Source organism: Ochotona princeps, chromosome 8 (assembly GCF_030435755.1).
Source record: "Ochotona princeps isolate mOchPri1 chromosome 8, mOchPri1.hap1, whole genome shotgun sequence".
In the NCBI taxonomy this organism is placed as follows: domain Eukaryota; kingdom Metazoa; phylum Chordata; class Mammalia; order Lagomorpha; family Ochotonidae; genus Ochotona; species Ochotona princeps.
In genome coordinates, this window is record NC_080839.1 from 37,213,908 (window position 1) to 37,238,503 (window position 24,596).

The 24,596-nt window shown below is 39.8% G+C and overlaps 1 protein-coding gene across 3 annotated transcripts in view; it reads right to left on the reverse strand.

The window, feature by feature from the left end:
- Positions 1-429: 429 nt before the first annotated feature.
- XPO1 (exportin 1) overlaps positions 430-24,596 on the reverse strand; it is a 46,746-nt gene continuing 22,579 nt past the window's right edge. For all 3 annotated transcript variants that reach the window (XM_058667858.1, XM_058667860.1, XM_058667859.1), the window contains 19 exons: positions 23,910-24,091; positions 22,346-22,394; positions 21,851-21,970; positions 19,590-19,718; positions 18,934-19,092; positions 17,795-17,992; positions 17,228-17,366; positions 16,956-17,137; positions 16,718-16,874; positions 16,472-16,635; positions 15,807-15,941; positions 14,553-14,736; positions 14,229-14,335; positions 10,585-10,779; positions 9,777-9,945; positions 2,585-2,719; positions 2,330-2,489; positions 2,138-2,234; positions 430-1,488 (listed from right to left, as the gene is read on the reverse strand). In XM_058667858.1, coding sequence (XP_058523841.1) covers positions 1,342-1,488; positions 2,138-2,234; positions 2,330-2,489; positions 2,585-2,719; positions 9,777-9,945; positions 10,585-10,779; positions 14,229-14,335; positions 14,553-14,736; positions 15,807-15,941; positions 16,472-16,635; positions 16,718-16,874; positions 16,956-17,137; positions 17,228-17,366; positions 17,795-17,992; positions 18,934-19,092; positions 19,590-19,718; positions 21,851-21,970; positions 22,346-22,394; positions 23,910-24,091 — 2,808 coding nt within the window. In that variant the 3' untranslated portion in view covers positions 430-1,341. The remainder of the gene's footprint in view (positions 1,489-2,137; positions 2,235-2,329; positions 2,490-2,584; positions 2,720-9,776; positions 9,946-10,584; positions 10,780-14,228; positions 14,336-14,552; positions 14,737-15,806; positions 15,942-16,471; positions 16,636-16,717; positions 16,875-16,955; positions 17,138-17,227; positions 17,367-17,794; positions 17,993-18,933; positions 19,093-19,589; positions 19,719-21,850; positions 21,971-22,345; positions 22,395-23,909; positions 24,092-24,596) is intronic.

Below are 24,596 nucleotides of genomic sequence, written 5' to 3' on the forward strand. Positions count from 1 at the left end.
TGAGCCAGTTGTGTGTATCCTATCAACGTAAAGGCATAATCAGAGTACCATGTTGAGAATCAGTTATCTAGCTAATCTAATTTTGGCAAATAGCAAGTGATAAACTAAAAAGCTCACTTATCTGCAATCAGTTTTTTATACTCATGCTCACATTTTAAAGGTAGTTTTACTGTTACATGTAGACCTTAATGAGAGTCAGACAAGCCCTAATCCCAAATAAAGGTAAAGTGAGTCAAAGCGTCAGAGTAGGGATCAGGTTTCTAGGGAACAGAAACTATCAGAAGTAATCATTTACAAACCCACAGTCCCTTACCTTAGTACTCACACTTTAGGTCAGATATCAAGGATAATTTTAAAATGTTACTTGGATGCTTAAACACAACCATTTTGATTAATACAGGAATAATCTTTGAGCCAATAAAGGAAAAATAAATGTAAACCAAGTTTATTTCACGTTTTAAGTAGTGTTCTGAAAGCACTACAGCCTGGTAAACAATGTAAATTAGTATAAGTCATCTCAAAAGCCAGAATTTTGTTTTGTTTGTTTTTTAATGAGTTGTTAAAAAGATGCAGGCTATTCTAACAGGATAAATATTTTTAACCATTTCACTTCGAGTTAATGAAGGCTCACAAATGAGCAACACTCCTCATTGAGGAAAACAAAAAGCTGTTGTCGACAAGCGACAGCACACACACACAAAAACAAAAGAACTGTGTAAAAATAACTAACTGTGTTCCCATACTTTTAAGTCGCTTTACAATGGGATGATATGCACATGATCTTGCTGCAGACTTGCCATACAGACTTGTAGTACACGTAGTCTAGACAAACGATTCAGTCCAAGAGGTGCTAGCTTCAGACAATGCAGCACTATAATCCTTTAACAACGCAATTTGTTTACTCACTTTTCTTCTAGGCTGAAATACAGGCTAGAAAGAAAATGTTCCCTAATTAAAAATTGGTATTGTTTACAGGAAAAATTGTATAATTTTGCATCAGAATTTACAAGTGTATCCTCAAACTGAATTTGCCTAAATTTGCCTCCTCCCCCCAACCCAGCCACAAAATGGGCATGAAGTAAAATCTTTAAAAATGCCTTAATTTGGAACTTCATGCAAACTAAAGATGACCAAAACAAAAGCTTGAACAATGGAAGGATATTTCACAGAAAATTTCTTATACAAAAAACACATAAGAAAAAGGGCCACTAGGTGACATTTTAATTTACAAATTAGCATCATTTTGGTCAACAAATATCCAGATGCTGTTTTATACTGCCAACAAGAGTTGCAGCAGAAGGGGAAAAAAAAAGATAAAGAAAAACAGCACGATTTCAGATTTTAATCACACATTTCTTCTGGAATTTCGTGTGGATTAAGGATGCCAGGGACAGACATCTGAAGTTTATGTTTCTCTTCCTGAGCCTGTCGTAGGGCTGTTTCTCTTTCTTCCAAAAACAGATCAGATGTGTCTTCACCGGCAAACTCCTGTGGATAGATAGTCAAAATGTCAACTAAATAAACTTTAACCTGCCTTTAGAAAAAGGAAATTCTTAGGGCTGACATTGTAGCATAATTGCCTAAGCCACCACCTAGGTGGCTTTCAGCCCAAGCTGCTGGACATCTGCTCTAGTTTTTTGTGCCTAGAAAAGCAAAACTTGGTCTGAGTACCTGTGCCCAGGCACCCATATGGGAGATGCACACAAACCTCCTGCCAAACTCAATCTGAGGAATGTACCAGGAAATAAAAGATATCAATCCTCTTTCATATAAAGGAATTATCTTGTTTTTAAAAAATAATTCCAGGGAGGACACAGTAACTTAGAGTTTAGATGGCTTCTCATCAGCATCACATTCTTAATTTTGCACCTCACTTTTAAGATCGTTGGGGCCTGAATTATGTTACTACAAACTAAAATACCATCTGTGACCATCTGGGATGCCGGCATCGCAGATGGTAGTGGCCCAATGTATGAATCTTTTGATTCTGTAAAGAATCTGAGTTCATCTATAAGAATGTACAGTATTTTAATTATCTATTCACTTTGTATTACAAATTAGGTGACTCATTCTCTCATGTGACAATTCGTTAATGTTATCTAGCTGAACATTTGTGTAACAGAAAATAAATACATACCTTTATCTGTACTAGAAAATCCCTTAGATGTTCCTTGAAAGCAGGGATATCCTGATTTAAACTGAAAAGTCCAGTCACAAACAATTTCACTTGAGCACTAGAAGCAAAAACACAATGATTAAACAATCACCTCTGTTTACTTTGAAAAGATAATTTTAACAATTTAAAATAGTATATGAAAAACTTGTTTACTCTTGTAAATGAGGGAATGCAGATTTAAGAAGATTAGCCACATATTCCTGAATAAACATCTGGTTGTTAACTGGGTTTCCAGGATTTAGTGGTGTACTTATTTTTCCTTCTTCAACCAAATTAAACATATATGCAAGAATTGATGCATGCATTGTTAAACCTGTTGATAAGAAAGCAATTATTAATATTTCTTATGGTTGATAATGCTTATATCACAACAGGAACAGTAATATTTCAATTTCTTGAAACTCTTACCAGCAGTATGAGAGGTGTCCGTCACAACAGAGAAGATATGTTGAAGTATGTCACAAAAGTAAGTTTGATAGAAACTCTGAGCCGCCGCTTCCTCTTGTGCAACATTTTGTAAAAGTGTAAAAAGGATTTGTAACCCTGAAAGATATAGACGACCAATATGTATTAAATACAGGCCATGAAATATTTCTAGCGGCTTAAAAACCTCTTTTCCTGTTTCTTATGACTGGTAACTACTCATTTAACTTACCTTGAATCAGTAGAGAAGTAAAACTACAATCAATACTGGTTTGCTTATACCTATGGTTTAATGCTGTTTCTAAAAAGCTTAACTAAAATTCACATCCATTCAACAAAGAAATTTATCTTACACAGACAAATTGTTACTTAAACATAAATGCCTGTTACCACAATATTCATTCTCATCAGATTACTTGCAGAGATACAGAGGAAAAACAACCAGGTAAGTAAAAGGAATAATCTTTTTTGTGAGCATGAGTAATTATGATATCCCCCCCTTTAAACTTAAGACACTCTTGCCATAGGTTCAACTCTGCTGACATGGTTCAAGAAAACTTACTTAAACTGCTTTTAGGACACAGAATGTGTATTATGAAAACTGTACAATAATTTCAGAGTTTCGTTGCAAAACAAACAAACAAACAAAAAAACATGACAACCTATTACAACATGTCTTAGCAGGATCTAATGTGGTTAAGATATTCATTTGAGGGGCCAGTGCAGTAGTCTAGCAGCAAAAGTCCTCGCCTTATGCGCGCCAGTTCTAATTCAGACAGCTCTGCTTCCCTTCCAGCTTCCTGGTTGTGGCCTGGGAAAGCAGCTGGGGATGACCCAAAGCCTTGGAACCCTGCGCCGCATGAGACCCAGAAGAGGCTCCAAGCTCCTGCCTCCTGGCTTCAGATCAACTCAGCTTTGGCTGATGTGGCCACTTAGAGAGTAAATCAGCAGATGGAGAACTTCCTCAGTCTCTCCTCTCTTGTATTTTCTGAATTTTAATAAAAACAAGTAAATCATTTTATTGTTTTTTTTTTTAAGATTTATTTATTTTCATTACAAAGTCAGATATACAGAGAGGAGGAGAGATAGAGAGGATCTTCCATCCGATCATTCATTTCCCAGGTGACTGCAACGGCCAGTGCTGCGCCGACCTGAAGCCAGGAGCTTCCTCCAAGTCTCCTACATGGGTGCAGGGTCCCAAAGTCTTGGGCCGTCCTCAACTGCATTCCCAGGCCACAAGCAGGGAGCTGCATGGGAAGTAGGGCCGCCAGGATTAGAAACAGTGCCCATATGGGATCCTGGCACCTTCAAGGTGAGGTCCTTAAACACTACGCTATCGCACCTGGCCCAAAGCAAGTAAATCGTAAAACAAGAGACACTCATTTGAAAGTGTTCCAACAGAACAAGGGGGATTCTGTTAAAATTGAAGAGAAACAAATACCACATTTCTTGACAACCCAATGCAAATACAATGAGATAAGATTCTGCAAGAATTGTCCCTAAGAAACCAGCTTGCAAACCAATAACTCAATCTTTGCCTGCATTAACTTTTTCTGGGGAGAAAACTTAAGATTTCATCTAACGCAAGTATTGTGGAAGTTGAGTGTGACTTGTAATGCTGTTTTCCCATACCTTACTGCCAAAATTCCCAGTTCTCCCTTTGAAATGATGACCTAAGTTTCTGAAGAACCCAAGAACAACTGACTTGCTGACCAGGACACAGCGCCTAGCTCCAGTGGTCATTTGCGAACTTCACCAGTAGATGGAAAACCCATTCCCACTCTCCTGACAATCTATTTTGCTCTTCCAAATAAATCTGGGATGGAAATTTTACATTACTTTGCTTCCAAAGAAAATACCAGAAAATACATTCCAACTATCTACCATGCGAAAAGCTTTTAAAAACTAACAGGGGCCAACACAATAGCCTAGTGGCTAAATGCTCGCCTTATATGTGCCAGGAATCCATATATCCCAGCTGCTCCACTTCCCATCCAGTTTCTTCCTTATGGCCTAGGACCCTGCACCCATGTTGGAGACCCGGAGGAAGCTCCTGATTGGCTTAGCTCAGGCTGTTGTGGCTGCTGAGAGAGCGAACCAGCACACAGGAGATCTTTCTCTGCTTCTCCTTCTCTCTATAAAAAAGTTAAGAAAAAAAAAACAAAACTGGCTGAAAGGGGCCATTGCAGTGGCACTGCAAGCTAACCTTCTGCATACAAACACTGGCATGACATAAGGACACTGCTTCTTGTCCTGGCGGCTATGTCATATGCAGCTGTTTATTGCCAAACAGTGGGGGATGCTTCACGTCCCTGAGCTGCCGACGCCAGACTGGCTCAGCTTTAGCCATTGTGGACATCTGTATTGTAGACCACCCTGCTTTCTAAGGATGTATCAAATGGCTGTCATCTTTGCTTATGAAAGCCACGCAGAACTTGATAGATGCTCAGGGTTGTAGATAAATTTCTGCCTAATAAAAACAAATGTATCATTGAGAAAAAAAGACTAGCTAACGGGGGACAAGAGATGCAGAAGTACATATCTGTAGCTCCAACAGTTGGCTAATGTGCAAACTGGTAATGGAACAGGATGTACTGGGAAGGACTGAGCAAACCTTAGCCTACAAGCTAAACTAGAAGCCAGGATGGAGCACAGGTCATGCCGAGCTTGGCTCTTGTACCTATTGCTCTACGCCAGTCAAGGACACTAAGCCACGGTGTCTAAGGCAGAGGCCAGGACAAGTGAGGGACTGAACCAAGTTGAGTCAGAACAACCACTGGCATGCGTGTGATCTATGGCTGGGAACAGGCCCAGTTGGGGAGCTAAGGGGACACCCTAACTGGGTTGAGGTTCCCACCAAGGGGACACCCTAACTGGGTTGAGGTTCCCACCAAGGGGTGCTGGAATGGGGGCTGCGTTCCACTAGGAAACAGTTGTGGGACAGACTAGGCTAGGTCTCAGCCCCTACTGAGCCATATGTGGTGTATGTGGGTATGGACGAGCTGTGGCTGGGCTGAAACATCCAACAACAAGAACCAGAATGGGTTGAAATCCAGCCAAGAAAAGCCACTGTTCCTGCTAGGACAGGAGGTAAACTGAGTAGGGCTGGCTCATAGACCCCCTGGTATGCGCAAAATCTGGCACTGGGAGGGGTTATGATGGAGGAGCCTAGGCAACTCCTTTGGCAGGACATAGTCCCTGCAGGTAAGCACAAGAAGCATGATAGGAAACAGCCCAGAATAGGCCATGGAAAGTTTCTCACTGGCATACATTTGGCATGGGTCGGGGGCAGACCAGGCTGAATCAGTTCATGCCATCCACTGGCAAATCTGAACACCAGAACAGAGTGTGAGTTGAGCCAGGTTTGGTTGCAACAAAAACCAGTGCACAATATGGAATGCCAGGGTGAGGTTGCCTGTACTGGATGTGACTGCAGCACCCAACCAGCACACGTGAGAACCAGGAAGAGAGGGGGCAGAGCCGGCAGTGGGATTAAGGGGGTGGTCCACTTGCCAGACAGCTACTCCCACTGGAGAGCGTGGGCTGGGATGAGGACAGACCAACACCTGTGTGCCGCATGTGGACTAGATCAGGGAAAAGTCAGGCTGGGCTGATTATTCCTGCTGGTGCAAGCATAAATTAGAGTGGGTAAGGGTTGTTTGGGCTTAGCCACAGCATCAGCTGGCAGAAGCTGGCACTGGGGGCTAATTTTGTCAAGTCAAACCACAGAACCACCTGAAGAGTGCATAAACCGGGATTCAGAGAGACCCGGGAGGGATATAGTGGGCTTCTCCCCTCTTGGGTTACCAATCCCACGGGACGGCATGAAAACTAGGACGGGGGTGGGGTGGCTAGACAGAGAAGCACTCAACAACATCCGTGAGGGCTGGAGAGTTGAACTGATTAGATGGAACTAAGCGTCAATACCCATTGACATGTACCAGAGCCAAATGGGATATGGGACAGACTGGACTAGTCTGCTGCACATGCTGGCAAACCAGGGTAGGGGGTAGGCCTGGTGGGGGTTGGGTTATTGTGGGTCACTCCAACTAGGATGCAGCTTCCAATGGTTGCTGTGAGGGCTGAGTGTGTGCTGGGCAGAACCGGGCTGGACTGCAACACCCACTGGTTCCACTGGAAGAAGACAGGCCTGGAAACAGAACCGACCCAGCAATTGCAACCACCAGCTGATCGTGCCGATGGACTGTGCCGGGCCCTGTACTTGCTAGTACATACAAGAATCTGGTTTGGGAATAACTCAAAGTTTTTTGGGGGATCTCCCCAATCGAAATGCTGGACTCAGAACCCTAACCAAGAAAAGACAGAGGACAGAACAAGTCAATCAGCCACCTCAGCTGTATGCTGGCAGCAAAATACTGGGCAAATGGACTATGTCAATCAGTGGATTCTTCAACGCCTCAATCGTGCTTGGAGTGGCGAGACTAGCAGTGATTCATAACTGGTGAACTATTAAAGCCACTTGAGCAAGTATCTCAGAGCATGCCCCACATCCGGTTGGGGTGGGTGGAAAACAGGGTGGGGCTTCTCCCTCAATGTCCCCCTTTACCTCAGATACAAGAAGGAAACAATATGGAAATAATAGTCTTACCCACCTCCCTATAGCACCTGAACCTTTTTACCTTAATTCACTATGTAAAGATAGTCAACAATATAATTAAAAAAAGGAGAAGTACATATCTGTATCTTTGACTTTCATATACTTTTTCTTAAAAGTAAACTTGTAGCTAATTTTGCCTACCGTTAGCTAACATTTTCATTGCATATGCAGGTTTTTACAGAAGATGAGGCTGAGATTGGAGCTACTGTACCTATTATTTTTCTTAAAATGTATTTGTTTATTTGAAAGTTGTGGGGTTCAGGTGGTTGGATAAGATTTATTCCATCTGCTGGTTCTCCTGAAACGTTCCTCTGGCCAAATGGCCAGGGTAGAGCGAGGCCAATGCCATGAGCCTCATCCTAGCCACTCACGTAGGTTAACAGGGACCACGTACATCGGTCACTCCTTTTTGCTTTTCCTAACCCATTAGAGTAAAAAGAAAAGTGAAACAGTTGGGGCAAAACTGGAATCCAGCCTGGAACCTGGTGTCAAAAATCAGTGGCTTTAAAAAAAAAAAAAGATTTAATATTAGGGAGGGAGGTCAGATATAGAGAGGCGCAGAGACAGCGAAAAAGACCTTCCATCCACTTATTCACTCTCCAAGTGAACGTTGGCAATGGCCGGTGCTGTGGCGATCCGAAGCAAGGAGCCAGGAGCTTCTTCTGGGTCTCCCACACGGGTGCAGGGTCCCAAAGCCTCAGGTCATCCTCAACTGCTTTCCCAGGCCACAAGCATGGAGTGGGATGGGAAGCAGGGCCTCCAGGATTAGAACCGGCACCCAAATTGAACCACGGCACATGCAAGGCGAAGATGTTAGCCACTAGGCTACCGCATTGGGCCCAAAACAGTGGTTTTAACAGGTATCCTAACCAAAAATACTAATTTATTGCTCATCTAGGTCACCTTCATTTCTGTAAAGCTAATATGAAAATTTACCTTCAAGATAATTCTATACTGAATTATGATTTTCCCATTAGCACACACTTATTTTATTTGAACTTCTGCTATGTACACTTAAGGAAATACTGACAACAATTTACAAATTTCCTACCTAGCAGCTATAGAATTGAATTTCTTCAAGTAATATACTTTACATTCATTCATTAAAGCAGGTGGACATAATATCTTCCCTAACCTCAATTTCTGACATCTTATATGAGTAACATTAAATTCAAATCATTTGATCCTAGACTAAAATCCCTTTTATTCCACTCATTCTAACTAATTATTCAATATAGAAACCACTGTCATAACTGTCTTACGTCATAATATTCCTTCTTCGGGGTCCGGCATGATAGCATAGTGCTTAAAGTCCTCGCCTTGAAAGCGCCAGGATCCCATATGGGCGCTGGTTCTAATCCCGGCAGCTCCACTTCCCATCCAGCTCCCTGTTTGTGGCCTGGGAAAGCAGTGGAGGATGGCTCAGACTTTGGGACCCTGCACCCGCATGGGAGACGTGTAAGAGCTCCTAGCTCCTGGCTTCGGATCGGTACAGCTCCAGCCGTTTCTGCCGCTTGGGGAGTGAATCATCGGATGAAAGATCTTCCTCTCTGTCTCTCCTCCTCTCTGTATATCTGACTTTGTAATAAAAAGAAATAAACCTTTAAAAAAAAATCTCTGCCTAATAAAAAAATTCATTAAGAAAAAGAAACAAAAAAAAAAGGGAGTAGCTAAAGCGGGCCAACACAGTGTTGTGGCAGGTAAAGTCATCACTGGTAGTGCCAACATCGAATATGGTTGCAACGCTTCTGATTCAGTTCTTTGGCAATATGCCTGGCAAAGCAGAGTAAGGTGCAAGAGCTTAGGTCCCTGTAGCTATCTGACATACCCAGCTTTCAGCTCTAGCCACCGTGACCACTGGGGAAATGAATGAGTAGATGGAAGACCTTATATCTCATCTGAACCCTTTAATTCTGCTTTCCAAATAAATAAAGAAATCGAGAAAAACAATAGCTAACAAAGCTGGAATCCAACTCAATCCTCTAAATGAGAATTTCCAAGGATCCTAGCGGCTGATACAAATAATACCAAAACCCTGTAGTTACCACCATTAAGACTGCTATACTTTGTAGCCATTATTAAATAAATGGTTCAATAAACAGGATGAATGCAATGATCCAAGAACAGAACTATCAAGCGATAAATGGGTTGGTAGTTCATGTAGTCTGGAGATGTTCGAATAAAAGAGATCTTCTGTTTATTGAATAGGATGGTAATTATTTTAAGACTTAGTGTGCCAATGTAAACCCTTTATTTCTGGAAAAAATCAGGTGAATCACATTACAGTATTTATCGACTACAATTAATTAAACAACAGCAAAATAAAAATGGCAAGGAATGAAACATAGTGGCATGGTGAGTTAAGCTAGCCTCTCGTCTGATGGCTAGCTCAAGCAATTCTGATACAGCATCCTGCAAAGAGTCTAGAAGAAGTAAAAGCTCAAAAGCCTAGAACCCTGTTACCCAGATTGAAACCTGGACGCTCCTAGCTGGCCGTTGCAGCCATATAAAACAGTAGCAAGTAGATGAATAATAGGAAAATATTTGCTATTTATTTACCTGTATCTGCGACATTCCTCATAGTATGTTTGAAAGCCCAAATAATGGAATCCAAAACAAGCTTAAACTGTGCAGGTGGAATAGCCAGGAATGCTGGGAAACAATGAGAATTGACAGCCTGAAGTAGTAAGAAAAAGTTTGTTCTATGTTCAGGATATTCCTCAAAGTCCTAAAAATAAACAATGGGAACAAAACATCTCATTACCTTAGCTATGTGAAATGGGAAGAAATAAACAAACCTTAAAAGAAGAATCCATTATGTTTACAGTTGTTCTCTTACATTATACTGAATCTCATAAAGTAACCACCCGTTACACCCTTTAGTTATCAAGTTCAAAGTCACCTCACTAATAAAAGCATCAGAAATCGCATAAATAGCACCAAAAGAGACTCTTCTTTAACTTTGTGATCACTACAAAAAATTAAGCAAATATGTAAACTGGTACACATATCATCACCATGTTATTTTCAATTTCTTATCAATTTCTTATATTTGTTTTAGAACTGGAAAACGAAATACTTTCTTTGAATTTATTTAAATCTATCACAAAATTAAATCCTTAAAAAAAGAGAAAGACTACAATGTTCCAGTTTAACACATGCTAGGTATGGTTGTTAATCTCTTCTATATTCATCGCTTCAAAAAGTTTGTGTAGCAAATGGTTAAAATATAATGAAATCCTTTCCTGATCTAGAAGCTTAAATACTCTAGGGAATTAAGATTATAAATCTCAGATAAAAATGAACCTTTACAATTAAGAATATCCAGTAGCACTTTTCACTATAAAATTAAGTTAATATTACATACCTTATTTATCATATTCAATGTGCATTCAAAAACAGCATCAAATATTTGAGGTATTTCAGCTGTTATATGTCCCCCTAACTTGTTGACAATAATAGCCATTGTACTAAGTACTTCTGGTTCTCTAGCAGCTGGGACATTCCTTTGATAATCAATCAGAACTGCATCCAACAAAGGAGGGACAAAATTTTCAGCTACCTATTGGGGAAGAAAAAGGTTTAATCTGGTTACTTGACTATCACCAAGTTATTCTTAGAGTTCTAACTATCTATAAAAATTGGCAATAGGGGCTGAATGGTGTAGTCATAATGCTGGCAACCTTATAGGCAGCTTCTCAACTTCTCATCCAACTCCTGCTCATGTAGCTGGGAAGGCAACAGAGGATGGCCGAAGTCCTTGGGCCCTGACCCATGTGAAAGGCCCTAAGTTTTAAGACAGCTCAGGATCAGCCACTGCAGCCATTTGTGGAGTGTTAGCAGACACCTGACCTCTCAGTTTCCCGATACTTTCCCCTTCTTTCCCTCTCTGTAATAACCATCAATGGGTCACTGTTCTGGCACATAAGGTCAAGCCATTGCCTGCAATGACAATATATCATATCTGAGCACCATCCTGGCTGCTTGGTTTCTGATCTAGCCACCACCATCTACAGCTGCAAAAGCAGGAGACAACCCAAGCACTTGGGCTCACATAGGAGACCGGCATGAAGCTCCTGCTTTGGCTATTCTGAGAACCAAATGACCAAGTATCAGATCACTCCTTAACTCGAGTTTCAAATACATGAATAGTTTAACAAACAAAACACTTTGTTTTATAAAGATATATGAAGAATATAATCCCCATCTTGCTAAAGGAGTGATCAACAGTAACACTAGCCACTTGGTGTCCGGAAAACTAGAACCAACTCTCATTTCAACTAGTAACACTGACACTCCCTACAAAACACACTGGTTTTTTAACATAAATCTTTGAATCCAGTCACTAAAACATCAACAGACTTACCTGCTTCCTTATGTTTTCCTTAATATTTGGGCAACCCACCATGGATTCAAAAAACTTGAAAATTCCTTCAAATCATCCCATCTTGATTTTCGATTTATTTTAGTTTTTTTTTAAAATTTTATTTATTTTTATTACAAAGTCAGATATACAGAGAGGAGAGACAGAGAGGAAGATCTTCTGTCCGATGATTCTCTCCTCAAGTGAGCCACAACGGCTGGTGCTGCACCGATCCGAAGCTGGGAACCCGGAACCTCTTCCGGGTCTCCGCGCAGGTACAGGATGCCAAAGCTTTGGGCCGTCCTTGACTGCTTTCCCAGGTCACAAGCAGGGAGCTGGATGGGAATTGGAACTGCCAGGATTAGAACCGGCGCCCATATGGGATCCCTGCTTGTTCAAAGCGAGGACTTTAGCGGTTAGGCCATGGCGCCGGGCCCTATTTTAGTTTAATTGGAAAGTCAGATAGATATACAGAGAAGAGAGACAGAGAGGAAGATCTTCTGTCCACTGATTCACTTCCCAAGCAGCCACAATAGCCCGAGCTAAACTGATCCAAAGCCAAGAGCCTCCTCCAGGTCTCCCACACGGGTGCAGGGTGCCAAGGCTTTGGGCCGTCCTTGACTTTCGCAGGCCACAAGCAAGGAGCTGGATGAGAAGTGGGGCTGCCAGGACTAGAACTAGCACCTACATGGGATCCTGGCACATGCAAGGTAAGGATTTTAGGTGCTATGCCATAGTATTGGGCCCCCTAAAAAACATTTCCTAATCAAGAAGCACTATGAAAAGTTTAGGGTATGTATTCGGTCTGAGAATTAAGACCCAACTTGGGAAGCTGAAATGCCACAAGGTATTCAGGTATCTAATTCAAATTTACCTAAAGCATAAGATAACAGAAATAATTGTATCCCTGCTAACAATGAGTTTCACACCCTCTGTTTCCACATTCCAAACAGTTTGGCAGTGAACCAGTGAATTAAAGGTCTTTCTATTTCAATATAAATTAAAAAAATGTTAAAGATTTACTTATTTTGGGGACTAGTCAAAGGATTAAACAGCTAATGCCCCACGAGCAAGCACCAGCATCCCACACGCATGTTGATTTATGTCCCACAACTACATCTCCCATAAAGTTCTGTGCTTATGGTCTAGGAAAGCCATTTTGGGAGAGAACCAGCAGGTGAAAGACCTCTTTCTCTATGTAAATCTGCCTTTCCAAAAAAAAAAAAAAGAAAAAAAAATGAAGTCTTAAAGAAACAAGCAAAGCTATTTAATTTTATTGGAAAGGCAGATTATACAGAGAAGAGAGAAAAGATCTTTCATGACCTACTTCACTATCCAAATGGCTGCAACGGCAGAGCTGGGTCACTCCAAACCAAGGAGCTCCTAGATCTCAACTGGGTACAGAGTCCCGTGGATTTCAGCCATACTCCAAAGTTTTCTCAGGTTATAAAAGGGAGCTGCATCAGGACACAAACCAGCACCAATATGGGATTCCAGCAACCCAGGCAGAGGATTAGTCCTCAATATCAACACAGAAGCCCCAATATGGATGAAAAGTTCAGAAGGTCAGTAATGTAGCTTCAAGAACCCCATCCCGGGCCCGGCGCTATGGCCTAGAGGCTAAAGTCCTCGCCTTGAACGTGCCAGGATCCCATATGGGCGCCAGGTCTAATCCTGGCAGCTCCACTTCCCATCCAGCTCCATGTTTGTGACCTGGGAAAGCAGTCAAGGACAGCCCAAGTCTTTGGGCCCCTGCACCAGTGTGGAAGACCCGGAAGAGGTTCCGGGCTCCTGGCTCCTGGCTTTGGATCGGCGCAGCACCAGCCTTTGCGGCTCATTTGGGGAGTGAATCATCGGACGGAGGATCTTCCTCTCTGTCTCTCCTCCTCTCTGTATATCTGACTTTCCAATAAAAATAAATAATTCTTAAAAAAAAAAAGAACCCACATCCTTATTGAAATGCCTGGTTCAAGATACTAAAGCTTCACATTTGTTAGTTTCCTTTAGTGCTCATCCAGAGACAGACTACCAGGTCAACTTGGCACAGTCACAAATGCTTTGTGGACTTACAAGCTTTGAAAAAAAAAAAAAAAAATCAGAAAACCACTACCTCTGTTATTCTACTTATCAAATAAACATTAAAAATAAAAATATACAAAATTTTACTTTTAAGATTAGCTAATGTATTCAGGCCTGGCGTGGTAGCCTAGTGGTCTAAGTCCTTGCCTTGCATCCTCCAGGACCCCATATGCTCGCCTGTTCATGTCCTAGCAGCCCTGCTTCCCATCAAGCTCCCTGTCCTGCCTGTGCCTGGTAAAGCAGTTGAGGACATCCCAAAGCCTTGGCACCCTGTACCCATGTGGGAGACACAAACTCCAGGTTATGGATTGGCTCTACTCCAGCCATTATACCCACTTTGGAAGTGAATCAATGCACAGACCTTTCTCTCTGTGTATCTTATGTTCCAATTAAAATAAATAAATCTTAAAAAGATCTAAAGAAATATTAAAGAGCTGTTTTTGTTCTTAGCTTAGTAGCTATAAAAGTAATTATGGAACAGTTACTTACATTGCCTTCAAATTAGACTAAATGCACAACTACAACACATTATGGAGAATGAGGTGCTATATTAAAAACAAAAAACTTACCATTTGTGGATCATTGGACCGGCTTACCCAACCAGATATCAACTTCAAAGTTTCTCTTTTTACTGTTCGCATACTTCTAATCAATGGTTGCTTTGTAACCATTTCACCTGAAACATAATCAAGAAAATAAACTCTAACCAGCCTAATAAAATCCCCAGCGACACTTAAACCATTTACTACCATAAATTTAAAGCCAAGGATATAAAATGTTTAAAGGATGGCTATGGCTATTTTAAAACCAAAAAGTCATCTAGTACGTGAGAAAACTGAAAGTAAGTAAGTTTGTACATTTACAGCACCTTGTAAAAATTCAAAATAACCTACCATTAGCCTGAATTGCTGCAGAAATATTTTCACTGAGGCACTTGTATACATTAAGCATATCTAAGTAAATTCTCCCAAGCTGTATTACAAAAGGGTGTCCAACAGCTTTACAAGCTCTCACATTTGTTTTCAATATGCTACCAAGCTGTTTGACTGTTTCAGGGTCTTTCAATATATCCACATTCTGCAAAGACAAAAACAAACAGCATCACATTACAATGATGGGTGTGAGTCCTCAACTGAAACCCAACAAATAGCATTCTGACTCAAAACCTTACAGTCCTACAAGCAAAAACTTGCAGATTTATTACCACATCAAACCAAAGAACGGAGTAAAACACCCTGTTTATTTTTTAAGATTTATTTTTATAAGAAATGCTAATTTAGAGAAAAGGAAAGAGTACAGGGTCCCAAGGACTTGAGCTATAACCTGCTGCAGAAGTGTAGCAGCCACAACATGAACTGATGCCCATATGGCATTCTGCTGCTCAAAGGCAGAGGACTGGTCTGGTCAACCACAGTGCCATCCGCTTGCCATTTTCATATAAAAAGTTAAAAATACTTAGAAGGAATGTTGAGCATTACACTCTGCTATGGGTTGCATGCATCTTGTATCAGAATAACAGGCTTGAGTCCTGGCTCATTCATTCCGATTCCCCTGTTTGCTAACACACACAAATAGGCACCAGGAGTTACGCACTGCATTGCCTGCCACAGGAGGAAGACTGAGGTCCTGTTTCTACTGTACCTGGTCAACCAAGCCTTCGATGCTGCAGAGTGAGTCACACATGGAATTTTTCTGCCTGTATGCCTGTCTCTGCTTTCTAGTAAGCATCAATTAAAAAATTATGGGGCCAGTACACTCTAATCCTCCACTCTCTGGTGGCAGCACCCTATATGGGATGTCCAGCTACTATTACTTCTGGTCTATTTATCTGCTTATGGCCTCAAAAACTAGCAGAAGACTGCCAACGTTGTTAGGGCTCCGCACCCACATGAGATCCAGATGATGCTAATGTCTCCTGGTTTCAGATCATCTCAGCTCTGGACAGTCCAGCCATCTAGGAACTGAATGGAAGACCTGTCTGTCTCTCTGCTGTGTAAAGCCTACTTCTCAGATAAAAAGAAATCTTTTCTAAAACTGGTTATATACCAGGGATATGAATATACAGTGCATTTCAAAAGCCTGAACATCATTATTGCAAATAGTCTTAACTCTATTAGAACTCAAATAACTAACAATGTCAAACTTACTTTGGTTGCTTGTTGGATTATACTATCCCACACTTGATTAGGAAGTAGCATATATTTTTCAATCAGATGTTCTTGAACTGTTTGGTCTGTTTGTGCACCAATCATATAGCCCACAGCTTCATAAAACGTATGAACCTATTTAAAAGTTGAAAGCCCTTAGTTTACATATCTTATAAAGAAAATTTAAAAATGCATTGAATCTAGTTATACTACACCATTTGGCCATCTAATAAACCAACTACAAAATTTGTTTCCTACGAAAGTCAATTATTTGAAATCAATGTAAATGTTAAGATTTTATTTCTATTATGATCGTATGGGCTCCGCACAATAACCTAGTAGCTAAAATTCTAGCTCGCCAGATCCTCTATGGGCACTGGTTTGTATCCCGTTTGTTCCATTACGCATCCAGCTCCCTGCTTGTGGCCAGGGAAGGCAGCAGAGAATAGCTGAAAGCCATGGGAACGTGCACCCATGTGGAAAACCCACAAGAGGCTCCTGGCTTTGGATCGGCTCAGTTCTGGCCACTGTGGCCACTTGGGAGTGAATGAGCAGGCAGATCTTTCTCTCTGAAAAGATGCCTTTCCGGAAAAACAAATTTTACAAAATAAATATTTTATTGAAGCTACGGTCACTTTCTACAAAATCCCTACTATTTTTCATACCTGTTGAGGTTGAAGATCACAAATTATAGTATTAATGTTATTCAAAATTTCATCAATAAATGGCATTACTTCTCCAACCTGGACCTGAACGAAATGCCTGCGGCATTTTTGAGCTATTTTAATGAAAGTATCACAAGCCATGTCTTGAACTCCATCATGGGTCTCTAACAAGATAAAAAGATGCATTTATATTACTAAATTAAAAATAACAATAAAAAAAAATGATTTGAGCATATTGAGACTTACCATGCATGAACTCAAACAGTTTGTTAACGACAGTCTTCAAAAATTTCCAGTGAGCTCTCAAAAACCTTGGATATTGACCTACTATGTACATGATATTTGATGCAATAATAGCTTTATTGTCTTTCCCTCTTTTCTGTTCACATAATCCTAATAGGTCCTGTAAAATGGTAAAATGTGACAGGTTTAAGTAATTTATCTAAAAGTTACCTAATGATTCCAGTACATATTCCTTGCTTACCTTTATAACAGTAACAAGAAATCGTTTTTCATCCTCTTCATGCATTGCTCCACTAATAGAGCCTATTGCCCAACACAATGTATTTAAATTTTTCCATGACCATTCTGTCCCGTTCACTTGATTGTGAAGCTTTTCAGTCATTATTCTTTCTGTATCTACATAATCCAGATGAGTAAGATAAACTGCAAGGAAAAAAATCTTGTATGTCTCAATTACAAAGCACAATGAGCAGACTTTTTACATCCACCTAATAAACAGGCTCACTAACTTACCTAATGTTTCTCTCATATTCTTATACAAATTTATGGAATCTGTATCCTTCATGAATTCTCTCACAACTTCTCCCTGATCATTTTCTACAACCAATACTTCCTCTGGTTTTGCCATACGACTGACCATCAATAAACGAACCTACGCAATAAGAAATCAATCAAGAAAGATGTTAGCTGCATGCTGTTAGCATAGTAAAAGTACAAATACAGTGTGGAAACAAGACTGGTACACACGAAACTAACACATCGCTGCATGAGTTACAAAACACCTAATGGTATTGTTCGAACACATTTTAATGTCAAACAGAACAAGAAAAATGGCAACAGTTTCTCTCCGAGATTTGGATTCAGCAAAACAGTAAAAGGTCAATGAATGTGCATGTCTAACAAAAATGCTGATGCTGGGAAAAACTATTTTGAGGTTTTACTTTTCATCCTTCATGCACACGTTTTTGGAACCTTTTGCATAATTACTAATTTAGACAAATTAGCCAAGGATTGCATTAAGTATCTGCATTTAGCTCTTAAAACTAGAAAACTAGGGTAAGCATCAAGAAGAGCACTTACCTTGGATAATACAGGCAGATACAATTGTCTCCTTGGAGGAACATCAAAATGTTGACTTCCTGATAGCAATGGAGAAGCAGATGTAGAGAACGGGCTCTCTCGATAGAGTTCAGCCGCCAAGTGATTCCAATATTCAAGACAAATCTTAAAGATTTCTGTTTCTTCTACTTCTGATACCAACAACATGTAATGAAGGGCCTATACATTAAGATCAAAATGTTAACACAAGTCTTATTAGCCAGTCTTAAAACTACCTATCACTTGTGACTTTCACTGGAAACTCATGGTTCACATCATTTTATCACTGATTTCATAACACATTACCCAGTTCACTGAACTCTAAATGAATGACACCTCTTCTGCCATGTGCCATACTTCACAAACCTCTTAAAAACACATACTGTTTATAAAATGCCTTTGGTGATAGTAAAGTATAAAACAATGGAAATGTCCACAAAGATACAGAATGTTATGCTCATATGAACTCTAATAAGCTAAGAATCATCTAATGATTCTAATAATCATCTAATGAACTCTAGTCATCTAAGACTAAGAGATTTTGAAAACACTGTACTGACAGTAGTCATACACAAAGGTCACTAATTTATTCAAAATACTGAATAAACAGAACAGGCAGTCCACTAGCAAAAAACCAAGTGAATGGTTTACAGTGACTAAGAGAAACAAGGGAGGTTATGACTGGCTTCATGTGTTCATAGCCTCCTTTATTATCTTTTTTCAAAGCCTCCTTTAAAGGTGGATGAAAATGTTTTGAAATAGAAATTAATACCTGAAGAAAATGATACAACTACATACTTCTAAGTGGATACATTTAAGCTATGTGATTATCTCCATTATTTACAAAATATTTTTGGACATTTTACCTTGGAAGTTACATGTGGAATTATTGTTTAGGAATTTAATTTTTCGTTAAACTTTTAGCCACAGCTTTGTAGATAACAAAAACTAGACTCAGATTGTCAACCATATTTGAGAACTGACATTATGCATTCATAACGCACAGAAAAACAAGAAATCATTAAAGATAAAAAAAGTGCAAGTTAAATAAAAAAGCACACACTTTGAACTGTTTTTGAACTGAAAACATTTTCAGGAGACAAATATTCCAAAAGGCCTACCTCCATGAGTGTTTCCCTGAGATTTAATCTTTTTTCTATAAGTTGACCATGTTCCTTAAGAAAGGTGCAGAGAAACAAACTGAGGTTTTGAATAAAATTCTGTTCATCATCTTTTCCATTTGAGTATGCTAATCGAATATTGGTATTTAAAGGAAGCATCTGTAAGTTTAAAAATGGAATGTTAGTTTGCATTTAATATAATAACCAACAAACTCTATTATATGCCTATTTCCCTGTGACCTAGGTTTCATTTTTCTCCAAACAAAAATGTTGCAAATAAACTACCTATCAGACTTTTCCCTCCTTAGTGACAGTGAAAATGAAAATATGCAATTCCTTCACTCAGATCACAAACACTGAGTAAACTAGGATTTATGATTAACATTCTAGATCACTTCAAAGATACCTAATTAAGCCAGTTAGAAAAATATTCTTTTGACATGCATGATTTTCACAGTAAATTCAAGCTTACAAATTCTATAGGAATACATTGTTATGACTGTCCTAAAACCTTTAGTTCCCACAAAAAAAAAGCCTAGCTTACCACTGATTTTCATAAAACAAATATAGTATTCTCAATACAATCTATCTCAAACACAGAGATATAAGAAAATGAATCCAACACTTTCTAAGGCACTAAAACTGCACATCATTACCTGTTTTAGCTGCATCATTGTCAGTGTAAATAGTGTTACAAATTGTTCCTCATACTGGCTTACACTCACACCAGCAATCTCAGTGAGGCACTTCAGAGAGACATTTCGAAACATTGGAACATTAAGGAACTATTTTTTTAAAAAGAAAAAAAATAAATAGAACAAAGCACATGTTACTGAAGATTAACATTTCAAGCATTTAACAATCAGATAGTCATGTGTCATGTGTCAAACAGGTAAGTAAAAAATGCTTATTTTGCAAATCTATATTGGCTCTCTCTTAATAGTTAGCATTAAAATGAACGCACGGAAAGCATCTTTATTCTCCTGCTGAGAAGGCACACAAGTGGCATAGGCAGCAATCAGAGAATGGCAGTTTGGTAATTACTAAAAGCCTTAACACATTACGTTCCACTTTCATGTATACGGGACATGAAACTGACTGAAATCCAGAGGCCACTTTTATAGCATAATGGACTGAGTCATCACGAGGGTCTTATATGGCAGTCCTGGTTATTGACTTGAGATCCATCTCTCTGTTGATGTGCTTGGAAGGGTATAAGTGAACGGGTTGGGATCTTACACCCAAAGACTTTAACTGGAAGAAGTCCCCAGCTGCAGGGTGCCCTCCCATGACTATTGTGCTGATCTGGGGAGTAAACCCATTGATTAAAGATTTCTCTTTCTCCCTTGATTTCTACCTCTGCTTTTTTTTTTTAAAGATTTATTTATTTTATTACAAAGTCAGATACACAGAGAGGAGGAGAGACAGAGAGGAAGATCTTCCATCCGATGATTCACTCCCCAAGTGAGCCACAACGGGCCGGTGCTGTGCCGATCCGAAGCTGGGAACCAGGAACCTCTTCTCCAGGTCTCCCACGTGGGTGCAGTGGCCCAATGCATCGGGCCGTCCTCAACTGCTTTCCCAGGCCACAAGCAGGGAGCTGGATGGGAAGTGGAGCTGCCGGGATTAAAACCGGTGCCCATATGGGATCCCGGGGCGTTCAAGGCGAGGACTTTAGCTGCTAGGCCATAGCGCCGGGCCCTCTACCTCTGCTTTTAAATATAGTTTTTAACTTAAGAAAAAACACTTAAATTGAGCAGTAACACCACCACTTAAAAAAAATTTAAAGTATTGTCTTGGAAGGATTTGCAGAATTAACACAAAAAGGATAGATTCAGGCAACAAATATCTGCTAAAACTTCTTGTGTTTATAATCCTAACTCTTTGCTTTTGCACACAATAAAACAATTAAAAGTGGTCACAGTATTGGTGGTGGGGGGGGGGGCCTTGTCACCATGTTAAAGACCAGGATGGAGTTCTAAGTTGCTGGCTTTGCCCTGGCCCAGTCCTTGCCTGTTAGTCATTTATGGAATGATCCAACGGATAGAAGAAATCTCTGTCCTTTTATATAAATACTAAAAGAAAAAGAAAAAATGTACTTGTTGATGTGATAATTCTCCTTGTGCAGATTTATAGAAAGCAAATAACTGTGGCATGTTAAACATCCCATATTCTCAAGAATGTTACTGAGAGTGAACAGATGATTGGCCAAATGACTGAGAAGTTACAATGTACACATTCCTTATTAGGTGTCACGATTTTATCACTTCCTTAGATTCCAGCTTCACTAGGAAGTGGTAAATTCCTGGAATTGGGTTCCAATTACCACATGGAAAGCTTTTATATTCTGGGCCCTTATGGGAATTTGAGGAATGAACCACCAGAGGGAAGATGATCTCTCCTTCCACCCCAACTTCTCAACTGAAAAACAAAACAGGTGACCAAACATAACCAAACCTGTTCATTAAGCTGCATTCATGAGGCTGGCACCATGACATAGCAGGTTAGCTTCCTGCTAAGGCCCCATTCTGATCCAGCTGCCCAATACTATGCTTCAGAAGCCACAGGAATGGGCCCTGAGTGCTTAAGTCAGGCCCACCTCCAGCCAAAGTGGCCACTGGGGAACGAACGGGCAGGTGGAAGTGTATCTCTATCTCGACAGGGTTATCTATCTCTACAACTCTCTGCCATTTCAAAACAAAAGTTTAAAAAATTTAATAAACTAAATTCATGAAATTACAGAAGTGCAGTAATAAAATCACAACATTTTGAAAAATTACAAGCAAAAATCATAGTAAGATCTTATTGTACATCCTTACCTCAGAAACTACATTGAATATGGAGAAAGAACTCTATATCTAAAAAGAATATACACAATTAAGCATTGATAAATATAACTTACATGTATTCACTTTACCTTATAAATTAATGTGCTAATCAACTTGGTCTCAAAAATATATCCCAGTGGAATCCAGTTTAGAAACCTGAGCAATGTTTCTAAGGTTGCATGTACAAGTGGAGCATTTTGAGAATTCTCCTGTAACAGAAACATACCTGTAAGTAATTTTTTTCTGTGATTCATTTTTCAAAATTAAATTAAGGGCAGGCGTTTGGCCTAGCAGACTCTTGTAACCCACAGTGAAATGCATGGGTTTAATTCGTAACTTCAGCCACATACACCACCTTCGTAAATAAGGCAGATCCTGTTAGGCAGCAGTAGAGGCTAAAAATTGGATTCCTGACAACAAAATAAAAGGTCCAGATAGAATTTGGAATTCCTGGTTTCGGCCTTGGCCAAACCTCAGCTGCTGAAAGCCTAAAGGGAGTGATCCAGCAGCTAGTAACCTTTACCTGCCTCTTGGCTCTAGGGTCTCAAATATAAACAAAAAAGTAAATAAATAAAAGCACTTACCATCACAAACTGACATAGTTGAAATATCTGTGAGAACTCATTGCACATGCTTAAAAAAAAAAAAGAATTTAATTTATACAACATATAAAAATACCAATTATTTATCTGCTAATGATTAAAGACAATCAATCTGGTTATTGAAAGACTGGATTGGCTTCTATTTAAATATATTTAAGGTATTAATCAAAAACAAGCTGCCAAAACTATAAGCACTGCAGACAATGTTCTGGCACAGTGAGTTAAAAACACCACCTACAGTATTAGCATCCCATTCATGTCCTGGCTGCTCCCTTCTAACGCACCTGGAAAAGCAGAGAAACATGCCACAAGCGCTTGGGCCCCTGGGATGTATATCGAAGATCTAGGAGAAACTAGAAGCTCCTAGCACTAGACTATCCCAGCCTGGAGCACTCGAGCAACTACGGGAGTAAATAGATCAAGTATAATTTTCTGGAATTCTTTCAAATAATTTTTAAAAAGCCAAACAAAAACAAAACCCCCGAAACCAATCTATATGCACCAGAGACAGGATTGTGGCACGGTGGCCCCAGCCTGCAATACTGGCATTCCAAATAGCACTGGTTGAGTACTGGTTGCGCAAATTCCAATCCAGCTCCCTACTACTGCACTTAGGAGGGCATCCGAACATGGGTAAGTGCTAGTGTCCCCAGCATCCAGGAGGGGAAACCAGATGGAGTTATAGGCTCCTGCCTTTGGCTTGGCCATTGAGTCAATTTGAGGACTGAAAAAGTAGTTAGATGAAACATCACTATGTCTCTACCTCTCTTGCTGTGACTCTGCCTTTCAAAGAAATGAATCCTAAAACTACAACAAAACAATCAAAAAATCTCAGGCCCAGCACAATGGCTTCATGGCTAAATTCTCGCGTTGCAGGAGCCAGGATATCATGAGGGCACTAGTTCGCAACCTGGCTGCTCCACTTCCCATTATGTCTGTGAAAACAGAATAGGGTGGCACAAAACACTGGGACCCTGCATCCATGTAGAAGATTCAGGGAAAGTTCCTGGCTCCTGATTGGATTGGCTATTGCAGAACTGACAAAACAAAACACAGACAAATGAAGAGTTCTGTTGGAGCCAGTGTTGCAGAGTAGTTGATCAATTTCCAGCTTCCAATACTGGCATCCCATAGCTTCTCGGCCTTTTGGCTAAGATCAAGTGCAATACTGGCATCCTATATGGTGCTCTACCTCAATCCAGCTTCTTAATGGCCTGGGAAATGCAGCAAAAGATGCCCCCAAATATCTGGGCCCCTAGCACCATGTGGAAGACCCAAAAGAAGCGCCTGGCTTCAGCCTGGCCCATCAAACATCTCTCTCCAACTATATAAATCTAAAACAGAAATTTCAGATGATACATGGTTGTAAGTGACTTCTTTAAAAGCTGTGACTATAAAGTCACCACGTAAATCAATACTGAATAACTTAGCAGTTGTCAAAAAAACACAATTAAAAAAATCATCCAAAGTTCTATAAAGATTTACCATTTATTTTAAAATGCTTAAAATAGCGTAATTATTTAAACCACTGAACAAAATTACTTGCCTGTCTTTTAAATGCTTAGCTTTCACTTGAGTTATCTGTCCGCTAGAGAAATCAAATACTTCTTCACTCAGGAGCTTAAGAATCACCATATTATTTTGACAAAGACTTTCACTGGTCCTACTTGCTCCAACAATGTCACTGATAAAAGTTGGCCAATGCTTGGGCCACTCTTGTTTCAGTATCTAAAATACAGACATTAAGTGTTAATTTCAATCAACTTCTCAGAGGCAAGTAAAGCAACCCTCAAATAAACATATAAAACTATAAAATCTGTAGTAAATACCAACACTTCATTTTCTCCTATTAAGACAGGGAATGTGGCAACTTCTATAACAAATGTGGTTGTCTGCCAAATACACCAAATAGCTTTGCTCAGTTATTCTAAATGGTATTACTTGGCTTTACTAAGTGTGTGTGTATACATATAACGCAAATCATTATTTAGCTGACAGGTGTTAAAATACATAAATGATGAGACATTCAAATCACAAAGTAAGGGGAACTGCAAATAGGGATTTTCTTTAACAAAAGCTATTGCAAGTCAGGACTGTGTAAGTTGTATGCTAAGGATCTTTCGGGTATTTCCAAATAAGACATTTTAACATATAATCAGTAGTTATCTTGGTGAACAAAAAATTCTATATAAAAATTATAAAAAATGGTTGAAGTTTCAATGGAGTTTCATTC